A 15,182-nucleotide genomic window follows, 5' to 3' on the forward strand; every position below is an offset into this window, starting at 1 on the left:
ATAAATTAAAATTATAATATTCTTGACAGTTGATATATAATCATCTTTTAATATAAATCTATTAACTATTGTGCGTATTACTAAACTTGTAAATTGGTTTATTTAAGATTTTAAGTAAAATGTAAATTAAAGCATGGTTAAAGGCCCATGCGGATGGTGGAAAACAACAAAGTAATGATGTTTCATGAATACACTCCTCACGTGAATCTCACGTTCCAATAATTCCATTTGTTAACTGAGTTTAACTTGTATTTTAACACTAATTAAATCTTACATGTTAACTTAAATAAAAACGAGTTATTAGTTATAATAATATAGTTTCATGATAATGTATCCATTTATAGGGCCGCTAACTTTTAGGGCAAGTCGAAATCATGGTCTAAGGAGGGGTGCAACGAGTTTGTGGTGATTGACGTGAAGTTCAAGAGGGCGACGGGAAAACATTGTTGTCGATGTTCAATGGGTAGTTGATAGGGCACAAGGCGTTAGTTAATAGTCTATGTAATTAATAAATAGAGTACATTAATGGTTCATGTGTTAAAATATTCAAAGGGCATTTTGGTCACTTACACAATCTTAACGTGAAGTTATATTGGAATTTGGAAGTTAGTGTTAGGCCTGAACTTACGAAAAACTTTAGAAAACAACGTACTAAAAAACGAAATTTTAATCTTAGAAGGGCTATTTGTATATCAACTCATATTGATGTTCTGCGTTGCTATAGCTTTTGTAATGATATATGTCTGTTTTCAAACCTATTAGCAAACTAAAAACTAGATGATTATGTATGAGTCTTTTAATATTATGACTATGTAGATTGAAATGTTAAAATGATATTTACCGTGAGTACCAAAGGAGATCAAAGTTTGAGTGGTCTATTGAAAAAATAAAAATAAAAATAAAATAAATAAAAAATAAAAAATCTAAAACGCATTCATACTTAATGAATTAAAAGCTATAGGGACTTGTTATGATTTAGAGTCTGTCTAACATTTCAAAACCAAATGTTATGTTTATTTTAAAACCGGTATATCTTATGTCATGAATTTTAAATTCAATTTAGTATATCTTATGTCACGAATTTTAAATACAATTTATAAATACAATAACAATAGCATGCTTCATAGGAGCATCTTTACCACACGCTTTAGAGGAGAACGCTATAGAATGGTAACCAAGTTTCAAGTTTATTCCAATTAAGTCACTCATATTTTATTTTGTCTCAATCAGGTCACTCAATTTTCAGTTTGTCTCAATTAGGTCACTTAAATTTCAACTTGTGTTCTAAAACGAGAGAGACAGCTACTATATTATCGTAAGCGATATATTATCACTGATAAAAAATAAAAAAATGATGGTTTTAATGACGTTTAAGTTATTTATGAACATGTAATATGAAGATAAAAAAGATAGTATCAGAACATTTATTGAAAGTTGAGTGACCTAATTGAGATAAAATTAGAAGTTGAGTGACATAATTGAGAAACATTGAAAGTTGAGTGACTTAATTGTGACAAAATTGAGAGTTAAGTGACATAATTGAGAAAAAATAAAATATGAGTGACTTAATTAGAAAAAACTTGAAACTTGATTGCTATTATACAGAGTTATCTCTTAAAGAAAGTACAATCGGACTATTTAATGAAAAAGTGAATTACTCGTACATCACACATTTACAAATTATAGTTTTTTTTTAAAAAAATTCTAAATACAATTCCTAAAAGTAATACAAAAATAACTTGTACTAAGCAATAGGGCAATCGACCCGACGGGCTCCAATGCCTAAGGTCCACATCTATGTGGCAATGGCAAACGAAATCATCCCAGACTACTTGCATTTGTGGGAAGAAGGTTCCGTTTCGAAGGTTCCGTTTCCAAGTGTGCAGGGGACAGACAATTGGACAATAAGTCGGACGAGTGGTGGACCCTAGTATTTAAAACACAAACACATAGTTTTTTAACTTTTAATAGAGTTTGTAGATGTTTGGTATTGTAAAAGAAATAAATGTTTTTTGAATGAAGCTTAAAATCAAACGTGACAGTTTATAAGACGATTTATATAGGTTTGACATTGGAGATGCTTTTATTCCCGAGCCAAAATGTCAAGTAATAAATTTAAAGAAGTACGAGAGTATATTTTGTTATAAACTCTGAACTCTCCTCCATTATATTGTGTGTATAAGTATACATACACATAATATCACACACACACTAGGAATGCATAATAGATTCATAAGACTATGTGTAGTGAAGGAGCTACAAAATGGGGCATTTTGTGTCATGTGAAGCCAGTCAGCAAAGAGTAGGTTTTTGTTTTAGAGGTGTAGAAACCCCCCCCCCCCCCCTATCTCCCCTAAAATCTCCCCCCCCCCCTCCCCGGGGGGGGAGGGGTTGTTGTAGGCTTGTAGCCCGTAGTCGCCCAAACAATCCGCCCACTACGGATGGCCTAATAGAAAAGGCCTATTTATCTTTACGACTTTAATTAAAAGTAAATGTAACGGGCATTGTTCTCAGCATTCTATTTTATAAAATTCAAAAAAACATATATAATAAAAATCACTTTGATTGTTCGTTACCTATTCGTATACATCTGTACATAAACGTTATACACTTAAATAAATTAATTAATTAATTAATTAAATGTGTTTGATATTTTCTATACACACAACCTACCCAAAGTACACATGTAACAACTACTACAATATTTAAAGAACATAAACTTTATCAAAAATAATAATAATAATCCCATCCTCTTTACAAGTCTCTTTGGGTTGATTTGTTGAGGGTCATAATAATAATAATAATAAGTAACCCGTTGAAGCAAGGAAACAACCAAAGCTCACACCAACCCTTTATACTTCTCGTATTCATACAGTATATAGTTTTGATCGGTTCAGATGCATGCGGGTATTAATTAAATCCTTGATTATATCATACTCGTCGTTCATTATTATTTTAACAATAAATTCCACATCAATTCAATTAGGATAATCACTATTTATGTATTTAATTATTTATTTATTTAATAACCCGTAGACTTTTATCTTACTTTACTTACCCCCTTGTTCGTTGAGCTAGATTTAATTTAATGTCAAAGAGTTTATGGTGTTCTAGGTCTCATTTCCTCCATGCCCACCAACTGTTTGTAAAAAGTCCTCAAAGAGACTTTTGATTTAAACCCTCTAAAAGTCAAAGGGTTTCAAGATTTTTGCTTAAGGTATGGTTTTATATAGCTATATATGTCTCTGATCTTGCAATTGTTGCTTGTAATTTGGTTTTAATTTACTGTAATCTTTGGTCACAAGAAGGGTTTTTTTTTCTTATTTTTTTTATAAAATTTAGGGGTTTTTGAAAGAAATTGTTAAACACCCAAATCCAACAAACCCTTATTCAGATTAGATTTTGAACAGCAGAATTTGGGGGTTTATGATTTTTACAAGATTTCTTGAAAAAGATGATGAATTTTCAAGATTTCAAGATTCACGTGTTATTTTCTAAATTTATGAATTTATAAATTTATGAACATGAAAAAAAAAAATTTGTTATTGTTTTTTATCATTTTTGAAAGAGGATTAAGGGATAAAGATCAAAGCTTTGGCCTTTTGAAATTAGGTTTCTTAGGATTCTTACTGATTAGTGATTTAGTTCCATAATTGAGCTAACTTTAGATTGAAAATGGAAAAATTCAATCTTTGATAAAGGTATGAAATTAGTCTCCTTTAACACCATGTGAACCTGTCTTTTCTGCTTATCACTTTCTTTTTCTCCACCTTTTATTTATCCCAGTCACTATACTCTAATTCACAATCTTTTTACATTTGTGCAGCAAGATTCAGATGTCAAATTTCATGTCACATCGTTGAAAACAAAGCTTCTGTTCGATATCTTGTTTCCAAATGTCGTTTCGTAGCATAGTTCGTGACGTGAGGGACGGGTTTGGGAGCTTATCGAGGCGGAGTTTTGATGTGAGACTTAGTGGGCTTCATAGTAGAGGAAAGTCTCAGGGGTCGGTGAATGATGTAAGTTACAGTATTGCCCCTGTTATAATTCAAAGCAGTCGGTGGGCTAATTTGCCTCCCGAGCTTCTTTGTGATGTGATTAAGCGGTTGGAAGAAAGTGAAAGTGCGTGGCCTGAACGCAAACATGTGGTTGCGTGTGCTGCTGTTTGCAAATCTTGGAGGAGTATGTGTAAACAAATTGTTAGAAATCCTGAATCGTGCGGGAAGATTACATTTCCAGTTTCTTTGAAGCAGGTTATTTTGATAAATTATTATCTTGTTCTGTTTATACACTTGAGTTTTATAAATTTGATTCTCAACAGTTGTTTTTTATTGTTTCAGCCCGGTCCCCGTGACGGTACTATTCAATGTTACATCAAGAGGGATAAGTCAAACTTGACTTATCATCTTTTCCTGTGTCATAACCTTGGTGAGGATTTTAATATTGTGTTTCTGCTCTATTTTCGGTCCAAAGTTATATTATTATGATGGTATCTTAGTAAAGTGGTTAAAGAATTTTGTATATTTCAAAATTCTTTGGATGACTTTAGACATGTTTTCTTTTTTGCTTTTGACTTTTTATCTTTGCCAATTAGAGTTAGACCGTTACCCAAATTTGGTTAATTTATGGGTGAAAATTAGCTTAACACAAAATTCGCAGGTTTGGGTCTAGGTAAGTTTCGGGTTGGACCCGTGAATACGTTTACCTAACGGGTCGTGTTCGTGTCAAATTGGTGGGTTCATGGGTTGGCCCGTTTAACTCGTTATTTTTATGACTTTTTTAGTAAATGGGTTTTTTTATATCATTAACTAAACTGGTTTGAGTATTTTGTTTAGCCAAAATTTAGAGGCTGAAACAGAAATTGACATGAGATTTTATAATTAAAATGTAATTGCTTTATATACATTTGTATATTTGGTTGTAAATCTGTAATTTTATAACTATTAATATGCGTAAAAAGAAAAAAAAACTGCGGCTTATAAGGGTCATTTGTGTTAGGACTTAGGGTTCATATGGCTAATACTAATGACATAATGTCAAATTTTCAGGTTTATGTCTGGTTGGACCCGCCAACCCACGAACACAAATACCTATTGTTATTTTAAAATTAATAGAAAACATCCATGTTTTTCTTGAATTCATAACATGTTAGTGTGATTATTGCGTATACATATGCATTCAAATTCTTACACTTAAATTTTTGGTTTTGCAGCAGCTTTGCTGGTTGAAAGTGGTAAGTTCTTGCTTTCTGCTAAACGAACCCGAAGAACCACTTACACCGAGTATGTTATATCCATGGATGCTGATCACATTTCAAGATCAAACAATGCTTATGTTGGCAAACTTAGGTATGCTGTTTTACGACATTAGATACAATTATATAAAACAAGTGTCTGTATATATAATCATTAAACTTTCTTTACTTGTATTACAGATCTAATTTTCTAGGAACAAAGTTCATAATATACGACACACAGCCTCCACACTCGGGACCACTTATACCCAACCCGGGCCGATCAAGCCGCAGGTTTTATTCCAAAAAAGTCTCACCAAAGGTACCAAATGGAAATTACAACATTGCGCATATCACCTATGAGCTTAACGTGCTTGGTACACGGGGACCACGTAAAATGCACTGCATCATGCACTCGATTCCCGCCTCAGCCCTCGAGCCTGGCGGCTTTGTGCCCGGTCAACCCGAGCTCCTTCCGGTCAACCCATCATACCTTGAAGACTCGTTTCACAGCATTTCGTTCTCAAAGTCTCTCGACCGGTCCACCGACTTCAGCAGCTCTCGGTTTTCTGAAATTGTTGGTGCCGCTATTTCGAATGACGTGCCGGAGAGTGAAAAGACGAAACTGCCCTTGGTGTTGAAAAACAAGGCGCCTAGGTGGCATGAACAGCTTCAGTGTTGGTGTTTGAATTTTAAAGGGCGTGTGACGATTGCTTCTGTGAAGAATTTTCAGTTGATTGCCGCCCAACCACCGCCAGCAGCGGCGGCACCAGGAACTTCTCAGCTGCCGGCTCAAGTGGAGCAGGATAAAGTGATCTTGCAGTTTGGGAAAGTGGGCAAAGATATGTTTACAATGGATTACCGGTACCCGCTATCTGCGTTTCAAGCTTTTGCTATCTGTTTAAGCAGCTTTGACACCAAATTAGCTTGTGAATAGAAGGAAATAATAAATAATATTAAAAATCAAAAAACCAGAAGGTATGTTATGTTGCTTTGTTAGCTGAGAAAGGAAATTGTTGTTTCTGTATGTTTTTGAATTGAAAAAACTTGATTATAAACTCAACACTTTCCGTTGTTTCATCGTGCGAGTTGTGATCGTCTCACATTGGAACATATTGAATGTGTTTTTAGTGAATTTATCATATGTTAGCCAACATCTTTGTTGTCTTTGTTAATAGGTTCGTTAAGGGTGTCACATTGTAGAATAACTTAACCCTGTACTGGTTTATTTATTCGAAAGTTTATCAACTTTCTTGAAAATTAGTTTCCTCTTTCTATCAATTTCATAACACTGCTTTTATTTGTTTCCGCTTGACGTCATTCTTGGATCTTTGCCGCACTCTTATATCCCCTTCCACTGTAAATTTTCCCACATGGCTAGGATACATGGCGTATCGGTGTGTATTATTTACAAACCAGTTTATCGACATATCCGATGGTACCTGATTTCTTAAAAAGTTGCTTTAAACAAATGTCTCCTTTGGTCTCATGTGTGTAATGGCTTTGGTGTCTCTTTTCGCAGCCTTATTTGTAGGTCCGTTGTGGGTTAGTTCTTTTTTTTAACGGCAAAGAATCTCATGTGTAAACCTACCATTTCAAGGCTATGTATTATTTGCAAATACGTTGTGGGTTAGTTTTGTTTTTTTGGGTTAGATGTAATAAATCTTTTGCTTTACAAATAAAAAAGTATTTATTCTATTAATCTAATGCCCAATATTTGATCAAAACCAATATTTTCAATATACTAATTAGGAATTTTTACCATAAACATAATAAAGATTAAAAAGCATTATGCGTTGTTAGGGTTGTTCATAAACCACTAGAAATCGATCAAACTGTTCAATTAGAAGTATGACGGCCGGTGTGACTGGTTTAAGATATCTACAGTTCAATATAATCGTACACAAATCGGGTATTTTTTAAACCCAGAACCGGTTCCGTCAATAAAAGTCAAATCGGGTCAGGGTAGGAACCAGCTCCGGATATAGTTGGGTATTTGACCGGGTCGGGTCTTTTTGTGCACCTCTAGTTCGATATTGATGGCTTAGCAACTTGGATCTCTCCTACTTCAGTTTAACATTTATCGTTTATTTTTTCATTTTAGATATATGAAGTTATATATATTTTTTATATTAGTTTAATCATTTTTAGAAATTTAGTCAAAGCTATTTTCATGAAAAAAAAAAAAAAAACTGCGTAACTGTAAAAGCCAGCAAGTTACGCCGATTGTCGACCCAACCAAACCGTTGGAACTGATTTGTATTATTTTCAAATTGTAGTTAACGATTTGACTTGAGATCTTGAGGCAACAAAGTCGACTATTCGTCTTCACTTCCTTAAAAGTGCTAAAAAGAGCCCGCGCAGACCCATCCCCAAAGGACTAAACGCATTCAGTTATCTTTCAAAGAGCTTATTCGAGAACAACCTATTCTAAAAGCAACCTATTTGAATTTGAAAACAGCTTCTTTTAGGGATGACTATTCTGCAGCGGTAATTGCAAACAGAAAGGGAGCACCGCTTACTCAAGCACTAGTACCGTCTAAGCATCCCACAGCTGATGAAAGAGTACCGGCAACTGGTTGAGCTTCTATTCTAGGATAAGATCTGCAGCTCTTGCAGTAACAGCTTAGGGGGGATTGGTTTGAATAGCCCTATTGACCAGGAGAGTAAGCATTACCGCAGCTTTTCCTCTGTTGCAGGTATGAAGTGAGTTCCATACCATGAAAAAGATTGAAATAGGACCAGGAAGACAACCCACCACTGGAACTTGCTTTGCTCTCGCTCTGCTCGTTCCCACCTGTCTTCTTCCAACCATAGTAAACTGGTCCAAATCTGTCCTTTGCTGAAAGCTCCTAGGGTAAGAAGAAATGAAAGGTAGGTTTTGTCAGTGATTAAAGGGAAAGGTCAGCTGGAGCGAAAACCAATCAAACTCAGAAAGATAGGTAGATCGAGCGCGCTGAGGGAAATTCGAGAGATCCGGAGACATGGCCACTACTGGCCTACGGTACTTGCATGCAGATTACGTAGCACATGCTAAGAGCTGCGATGCCTGCCAGAGGTTTGCAGGAATCCAGCACAAGCCGGCTTCCGAGTTATACCCGATTATAAAGCCTTGGCCGTTTCGAGGGTGGGCCATGGATATCATCGGAAAGATCTATCCCAGATCTTAAAGAGGTCATACTTTTCTCCTAGTATAGTAGCTACGGCCCAGCCTTCTCCACCTTCTGCCCTGTAAAACTTTCTCTGCCCAGAGATAAACCACTCCCCTGGCCTCCTGGTCTCGACTATTCAAAGTTCTGTCCATTTCACCGATACGCAGGCCGTACCATCGAAGAGTGTCATACTTTGCGTCCGTACCATCGAAGAGTGTCATACTTTGCGTCCGTACCATCGAAGAGTGTCATACTTTGCGTGATGTCATCTAGATGAAAATCTTCTCAATTGGAACGAAGTTAAGGCATACCTTAAAGCCGCCAATGTCACTGAAGCTACTGGGGATCTATACTAATCCAATGCCACAACATCAAGGGGGACAAGTCACCGTATTAAGACTATCCTCTATGGTGAAGGGCATCGATGCCCTCCACATTGCCACGTCAGCGCCACGTAAGCACCGAGGGGGCATCGATGTCCTTCCTATAATGTCCCGCTATGGCTTAATGCCCCTTGGGCGCCCTATATATGCATATGTACGTATCTGTGTGTGAGAGATTGAGAGAGAGGGCCCACAACCCTCCATCACCGCGCCCCACCACCAAGGGCGCCCCTTGGTGGTGTTCCGCACCCATCGGCGCCCACCATGCCCCTCCATCGGGCCCATAGCGTATGATCTAAAACCGGCATAACCGAACATCGCGTATCTACAGTATTTATTCATAGTAATTATTATTGTTTCATTGAATGGGTCGGGTGGATGGTATCCTCTCAGTAAGGGACTATGGGTATGTTTGGCAAAACTAGCCGGTAGCTGTTAGCTGGAAGCTGGTGGCTGGTAGCTTCTGGAAGCTGTAGTTGGTAGCTGTAGCCTTTTAGATTATTTAAATGTTTGACAGAGTAGCTGGAGCTTTAAATAAAATGGACATAACTAAAAAAATATAATACTAAATGTAATCTCTCTCTCTCTCTCACACACACATATATATATATATATAAGTTCTGACAAATTAATAAAACATAGTCATTTTCAATTAAATAAAACATAGTCACTAACAAATAGTCAAGACTATTTGCAGGAGGATTGAATTACTGAATCTTTTTTTAAAGATTTGCAACTTAAACGGGCGGGCCTCGCTAATTTCGGGCCAAAATTCAAAGTTTTGGTCAAAAGAGACATTTCGGACATATATGTTTTAATTATAAACGGGTCAGATTTGGCAGGTTATTTTGACAGCTCAATTCAGGTTTGTTTGCTAACAGGTTGCATACAAGGGCAGGTTGCATACAAGGGCAATTTGGGAATTTTTTAGATTACTTTGCATGTCACCCAACTACAACAAAAATATTTATCAGTTAAATGTTAAATTTTGCATGAGCTATAGTTTGTTGAACCAGAAATTGTTTCCTTAATGTTGAATATTCTAATCACTTCAAAAGGAAAAGTTAGGTTCTATGATCAACTTTCGTTTCCTGAATGTTGAATCTTCTAATCACTTAAGAAGTTATTTGAGTTTGAAAATTAATGTGAGTATATTGATGCAAAATAAGTGAGTACAGGTTCAATACGGGTCCGTTCACAGCGGGCCATGATTATCAAATGTTGAGAATCTTATTTCATTCTTTCAGGTCATGGAACTAAGTTGTCACAAATAATACAAACAAGTTGATTATAACTCATACCAGACTTAGGGGTGTAAACGAGCCGAGCCGAGCCGCTCGCGAGCTACTTGAGTTCGGCTCGTATAAAACCACGATCGAGCCCGAGCTCCGGTCTAAAAGTAAGCTCATTTAATAAACGAGCCCGATCTTCAGTTATCGAGCTCGAGCCTGCTCGCGATCCTAAACGATTTCAAGCTCGTATTAAATAAATAATCAGTTCTCCCTATTTTCTTTAACAATTTATTATATTTTTCCCTATATACTACTGTTGATAATCCCTACATATGAAGTTCCTGGCAGCAATTTTAGATTTCTAAATATATACATCAGTTTCACGAAATATACATAAACATGATTATCAAGTAATGAGCTTCATATTTCTAATACTTTTTGTCATATCAAAACATGTAAGTAGTTTCACATTCAAGACCGAAGATATGATTTATTATAATGTCATCTACAACCTAATTTTGTATTCATCAATATATATTAAATAGAAAACTGAGCCAAAATTTTGCATAAGTTAGTTTAATAAGGATAATGATCTAAAGCAGTTGAAGATCCAAATCATCAATTAAAATCAAATTCGTCGCACACGGTTACGTATCATCAATAATAATCAATCAAATCGTGACAACATATATCATGTGTAATCAATGAAATAAAAAACGGATAATAATCGAAGATCAGATTTCATACCTTTAAGCTTGCTTGAAGAAACGTGAAGGAGAAAAGTTGTTTTGGACTGATAATAGATAAAGACGTGAAGGAAGATGGGATAGAATAATATATATACAGGGAGGCTATTTAGGTAATTATAATCCCTAAAAGCTTGTAGACTTTTATAAACGCTACTATCATGAGCGTTTCATCATGGAGCTTTTTCTCATAATATAAAAGCTTCAAGCTCCTCTAAATAAACTCTACCAAACAAGACTTTTTATTGAATATAAGTTTTTTCCTAAAAGCTTGTAGCTAGAAGCTCCTAAAAGCCCGTTGCCAAACATACCCTATTTCTATAATCATATGGAAAGCTACATGAAATAGACCGTCACGTCTTTTATTAAATAGACCTGCCACGTCTTTTATTTTAACTTCTTTTTTATAATTTTATTTTATATATTATATATAGAAGAAAAATATTAAAGGACAAGAATATGCTTACGACCAGAGAAACAAGGGATGAAATCTCTAGAAGACCGTGCTTCTTTAAGATGAAATATTAATTTTATAAATAATCATCATATTTTGTTATATATATTTCAAAGTTTTATTAACATGATTTTGATAATATTGAATTTGATAAAATCGTTTAAACGCACTTGTGCGAAGAATTTTTGTTATATATTAATGTCATCTATGAAAAACTACTTTAACATCTTATATGGTGAAAAAAATACATTTTCGCAATGACAAATGTCCATATCAATTAATCCGTATTAGCTTCTTATCTAGCTACCCCTCGCATTTACTTATGATTTCTTCTAGTCAGTGATGAAGCTTGGACTAAGACACTATAAGACTCAAAATTTATACATAACTTTACAAATAGAGGGGCCGGGCTCAAATTTTCGACTGAAAACAACTAAATATAAACTACGTATAAATAATTTCAGACGAGAACGGGTAAATTTACACTACTACGCTAAAAGACCGGGGGGCGGGGCGGCCCTAACTAACCTTCGCCAGTGCTTCTAGCTAGGGGGTGTCAACGAGCCCAAGCTCGTTTAGGTTCCATCTTAATCATTTTTAATTTTAGGGGGCTCAAGCTTGGCTCGTTTTAATTTTAGAAGGATTGAGCTTAGTCTGTCTTAATTTTAGTGGGCTTGAACTTGACTCATTTAGTGTTGTATTTTTAAAGCTCAGTAATTTACATAAGTGATCATATTTGCTCTTCTCACTATGCAAATTAAGTGATCGCCTTTACAAAGTCTTATCAAATTTAGTAGGAATCCTACTATAAAAATGTTTGAATACACACATTAAACACCTCTTTCATTGCTGAGCTATGGTCTCTCTATTAATACGGCTTGTTAGAGGTGAGATGAGCGAATCATGCATGACTTATTAAACTTCCATCTTTTTAAAGACATGATCAGGGATATAAGTTTTGGAGGTGTCGTATTAAGATTATGGACATAGATGTGTCTTGGGATCTAAGCATTGCTTACACTTTGTGTTTGCTTTATCCCCTAGCTTTGCCTTAGTCTAAGTGATGTATGGATGTATAGACTTATAGGCGTTGGAAAAGCTTGATGGAAGTCCAGGAGTCTCCGCACTTCCAACTTTTGTAAATCATCTGTTTTGGTCCAAAAATTTTTAGACCAACTCCCGTTTATGAAATTTTTATATAAGTATTGAGTTTGTCCCCTCTTGCATTTTCTCCATCGTTAGTAGAAGAGTGTACGAGAACGGCATAGGGGTAATGTCTTATTTCCTGGATTTTGCTTAGTTATATATCCCTAACATGGTTACGATATCTCACAAATCCTACTATTAACTTTTGTGTATGAGAGTTTGCTCTAACTCCATTATGGTTTTTTATGGAGTACTACACTATATTGCATTACACTATGTTATGCTCTAAAAAATCAAATAATAATAATATTAATAAATAAATGGGTAAAAACATAAAATTAAACACGCTTTCTTTTACACGCTAAAGTCTTTCTTCATATAATTTAAACAAAAAATGAGCATCACTTATAACAGCCATTAGATAAAACAAACATCATTTTAACGTAAACTTGCGAATCATATAAGTTGCCGTTTCAAAAAAACCACCTAATTTTAAAAAAAAAAAATAAACAATCAAGTATACCATAACTTGTGGGTTTGGTGCACAACTTTTGAATTTTGGTTCCAAACAATTTTTTAAACCCAATGAACGTGTAGAAACGTCCTCTACAACAAATTATATTTATTCATAAAACTATTTAATAATAACAACAATAACAAATATTATTTTATTAATCTGACAATAAGTTTAAATGTTTTGTAAAAGTTTTCCATATTTGAACTATTTCCAGGTGTTCATAGTCCAAGTAAGCAACACATCAAAACCACTTCAATTCCATTTATAATAAAACCCAAATTAGGGTTTCCAATTTCATTCATCCTCTGCTGCTTTGGTAACTGCATCCTCCAAATTAGGTACTCTTGTTCTCTTCAATTCAACTTTAATTCATGTAATTATGTCTTAAATGCACTCAATTTCATCCCTGTTAGTTTTTCCCCAAATTGTTTTAACTTGTGTTTGAATAATCTTGAATTTGATTGTATGCATGTGGATTGAGTTTGATTGTATGCATGTAGGTTCATAATTGTCTTGAAATTGTTGTGTTTTAAGTGTTGATTTGTTTTTGGTACTTAGGGTTTGTGAAATTAATCAAATTATGCATTTCGAGACGCTTCGTCGGTCGATAATCGGTATCGGGAATGATCGGAGCATTAATCAGGTGCATTCAATGGAGTTGAATGCGAATTCCGGTTCCGGTATCCAATGTGAGCTTGGATCGTTCGAGCATCAGGTTTTTCGGCGGTTTCGAGTGCTTTCGGGTTCGCCCGATGAGGAGATTTTGAATCTGAATTGGGTGTCTAAGCTGTTGGAAGCGTTTATCGGATGCTTAGATGACTTTAAGGGTGTTATGTCAGCAAACGGGCCGAATCTTTCGAAACCGCCGTTGGATCGTTTTGTAACGGAGTTTTTTGATGTGATTGTCAAAGGACTTGATATTTGCAATGCGGTTTGTGAGGGGGTGGAAAAGATTCGGGTTTGTAATAAACATTTGGACATTGTTTCGACTGCTTTTGATTCGAAGTCAAGAAATGTGATGGTCGAAGGACAGTTTAGAAGGGCGAAAAGGGGTTTAGCCGATTTAGCTATGATTATGCTTGATAATAATAACAGTAATAATAATCAATCATCATCGTTTTTTGCGTACAGAAACCGTTCTTCTGTTGGTCTGAATAAAGGGAAAGATAATACTAATAATCAAAAGGTGGGACACGCAAGGTCTATGACTTGGATTGTACCTAGTTCATGGTCTGCAAGTAAACAGCTGCAACTGATAGCTAACGGGCTGGTCCCACCTAGAGGACATGAGATTTCCGCCACTAACGGGCTTGCTAACGTTGTTTACACAATGGGTTTTGTCCTTTTGTTTGTGTTATGGGCTCTGGTGTGTGCAGTCCCAAGTCAAGACCGAAGCTTTCAAGTTCAGTTTTCTGTACCGAGACAGTTTTCATGGGGTACACCTTTGAGTTTGCTTCACACTAGGATAGTGGATGAGTCCAAGAAACGTGAACGGAAGAATAACATCGGGCTGCTAAAAGAGATTCAGCAAATGGAAAAGTCGATTCATTTGGTGACGGATCTGGTTGACTCGGTCAACCAGTTTCCGTTGACTGAAGAACAGAAGGAAGAAGTGAAAACAGGTGTTAAACAAGTGTCTCAAGTTTGTGAGGTGTTTAAGAACGGGTTGGGCCCGTTGGAGCAACAGTTGAGAGAAGTATTTCATTTGATCATGGCGTGTAGGACCGATGGACTTGAAGTTATGGGCCGGGCATAATCTTGAGGGTCATATGTTTAGTGTAAGAAGTTTGTTTTTTCTTTATTTCTTTTATGTTGGATTGTGTTGTGTTGGAGGAGACAAGGGTATAAGGTCGTGGGGAATAATAATGGATTCTGTGTTAGTGGTATGTGTAGTTTGAGGGTAGTTATTTTATACTTATTATATCTTTATTCTTGTTTCTTATGTTGTTAGGTTTTGTGGTTTGGATAATTTCATTCTTTGTTATATGCATAAACTATATGGACAAGTAGAGAGCTACGGGTCGTTAAAAACTATTAGTTAAGAGCATAACTGAGTGAACTGTGAGAACCACATAGACATCTGTATGTAATGTTTTAAGGATGATGTATAAGTAGTTATGTAACCGTGTCTTTTCTCTCTCCTTTATCTAGCACATACTAAATTAAACTATAGAAATGTAAAGTGTTTATATGGTTATTTAGTTAAAATTGGTTTTGTATTGAAGTCTTATCTGTATACATGTCTTTATTTGGTGAATGTTGTAGATTAAGACCTCTTTCAAGTAGTTGTTGGTTTTGTATGAAATGAGTTAAATGAAT

General features: G+C 35.4%; 1 protein-coding gene and 1 pseudogene across 5 annotated transcripts; both read left to right on the plus strand.

The window, feature by feature from the left end:
• The first annotated feature begins 2,756 nt into the window (after window positions 1-2,756).
• On the plus strand, window positions 2,757-6,313 carry LOC143614270 (tubby-like F-box protein 8). 4 transcript variants are annotated; one of them, XM_077087757.1, is made up of 6 exons: window positions 2,758-2,907; window positions 3,115-3,217; window positions 3,827-4,253; window positions 4,341-4,428; window positions 5,213-5,348; window positions 5,435-6,313. In XM_077087757.1, the coding sequence occupies exons 3-6, from the start codon at window positions 3,897-3,899 to the stop codon at window positions 6,168-6,170; spliced, it is 1,317 nt and encodes a 438-aa protein (XP_076943872.1). In that variant the 5' UTR covers window positions 2,758-2,907; window positions 3,115-3,217; window positions 3,827-3,896; the 3' UTR covers window positions 6,171-6,313. The 4 variants fall into 4 exon arrangements, with proteins under 4 accessions (XP_076943873.1, XP_076943872.1, XP_076943874.1 ...); XM_077087758.1 differs by lacking the exon at window positions 3,115-3,217 and having other exon boundaries at window positions 2,757-2,907; XM_077087759.1 differs by lacking the exon at window positions 2,758-2,907 and having other exon boundaries at window positions 2,984-3,217; window positions 5,216-5,348.
• Window positions 6,314-12,897: 6,584 nt separating this feature from the next.
• LOC143614263 (protein ROH1D pseudogene) lies at window positions 12,898-14,757 on the plus strand (annotated as a pseudogene). The gene is made up of 2 exons (XR_013150265.1): window positions 12,898-13,201; window positions 13,422-14,757. The product of XR_013150265.1 is annotated as a protein ROH1D pseudogene (transcript).
• Window positions 14,758-15,182: the final 425 nt, after the last annotated feature.

This window comes from Bidens hawaiensis, unplaced genomic scaffold (assembly GCF_021521415.1).
Source record: "Bidens hawaiensis isolate Kalapana, Puna unplaced genomic scaffold, B.hawaiensis_p1.1 tig00039533_1, whole genome shotgun sequence".
Lineage (NCBI taxonomy): Eukaryota > Viridiplantae > Streptophyta > Magnoliopsida > Asterales > Asteraceae > Bidens > Bidens hawaiensis.

Bases quoted from the DNA above. Each gene is read 5' to 3' on its own strand.
- LOC143614270 (XM_077087758.1), top strand. From the start codon at position 3,897: ATGTCGTTTCGTAGCATAGTTCGTGACGTGAGGGACGGGTTTGGGAGC. The intron at 4,429-5,212 runs GTGAGGATTTTA...TTGGTTTTGCAG, and splicing joins TTTCCTGTGTCATAACCTTG to CAGCTTTGCTGGTTGAAAGT. The intron at 5,349-5,434 runs GTATGCTGTTTT...CTTGTATTACAG, and splicing joins GCTTATGTTGGCAAACTTAG to ATCTAATTTTCTAGGAACAA.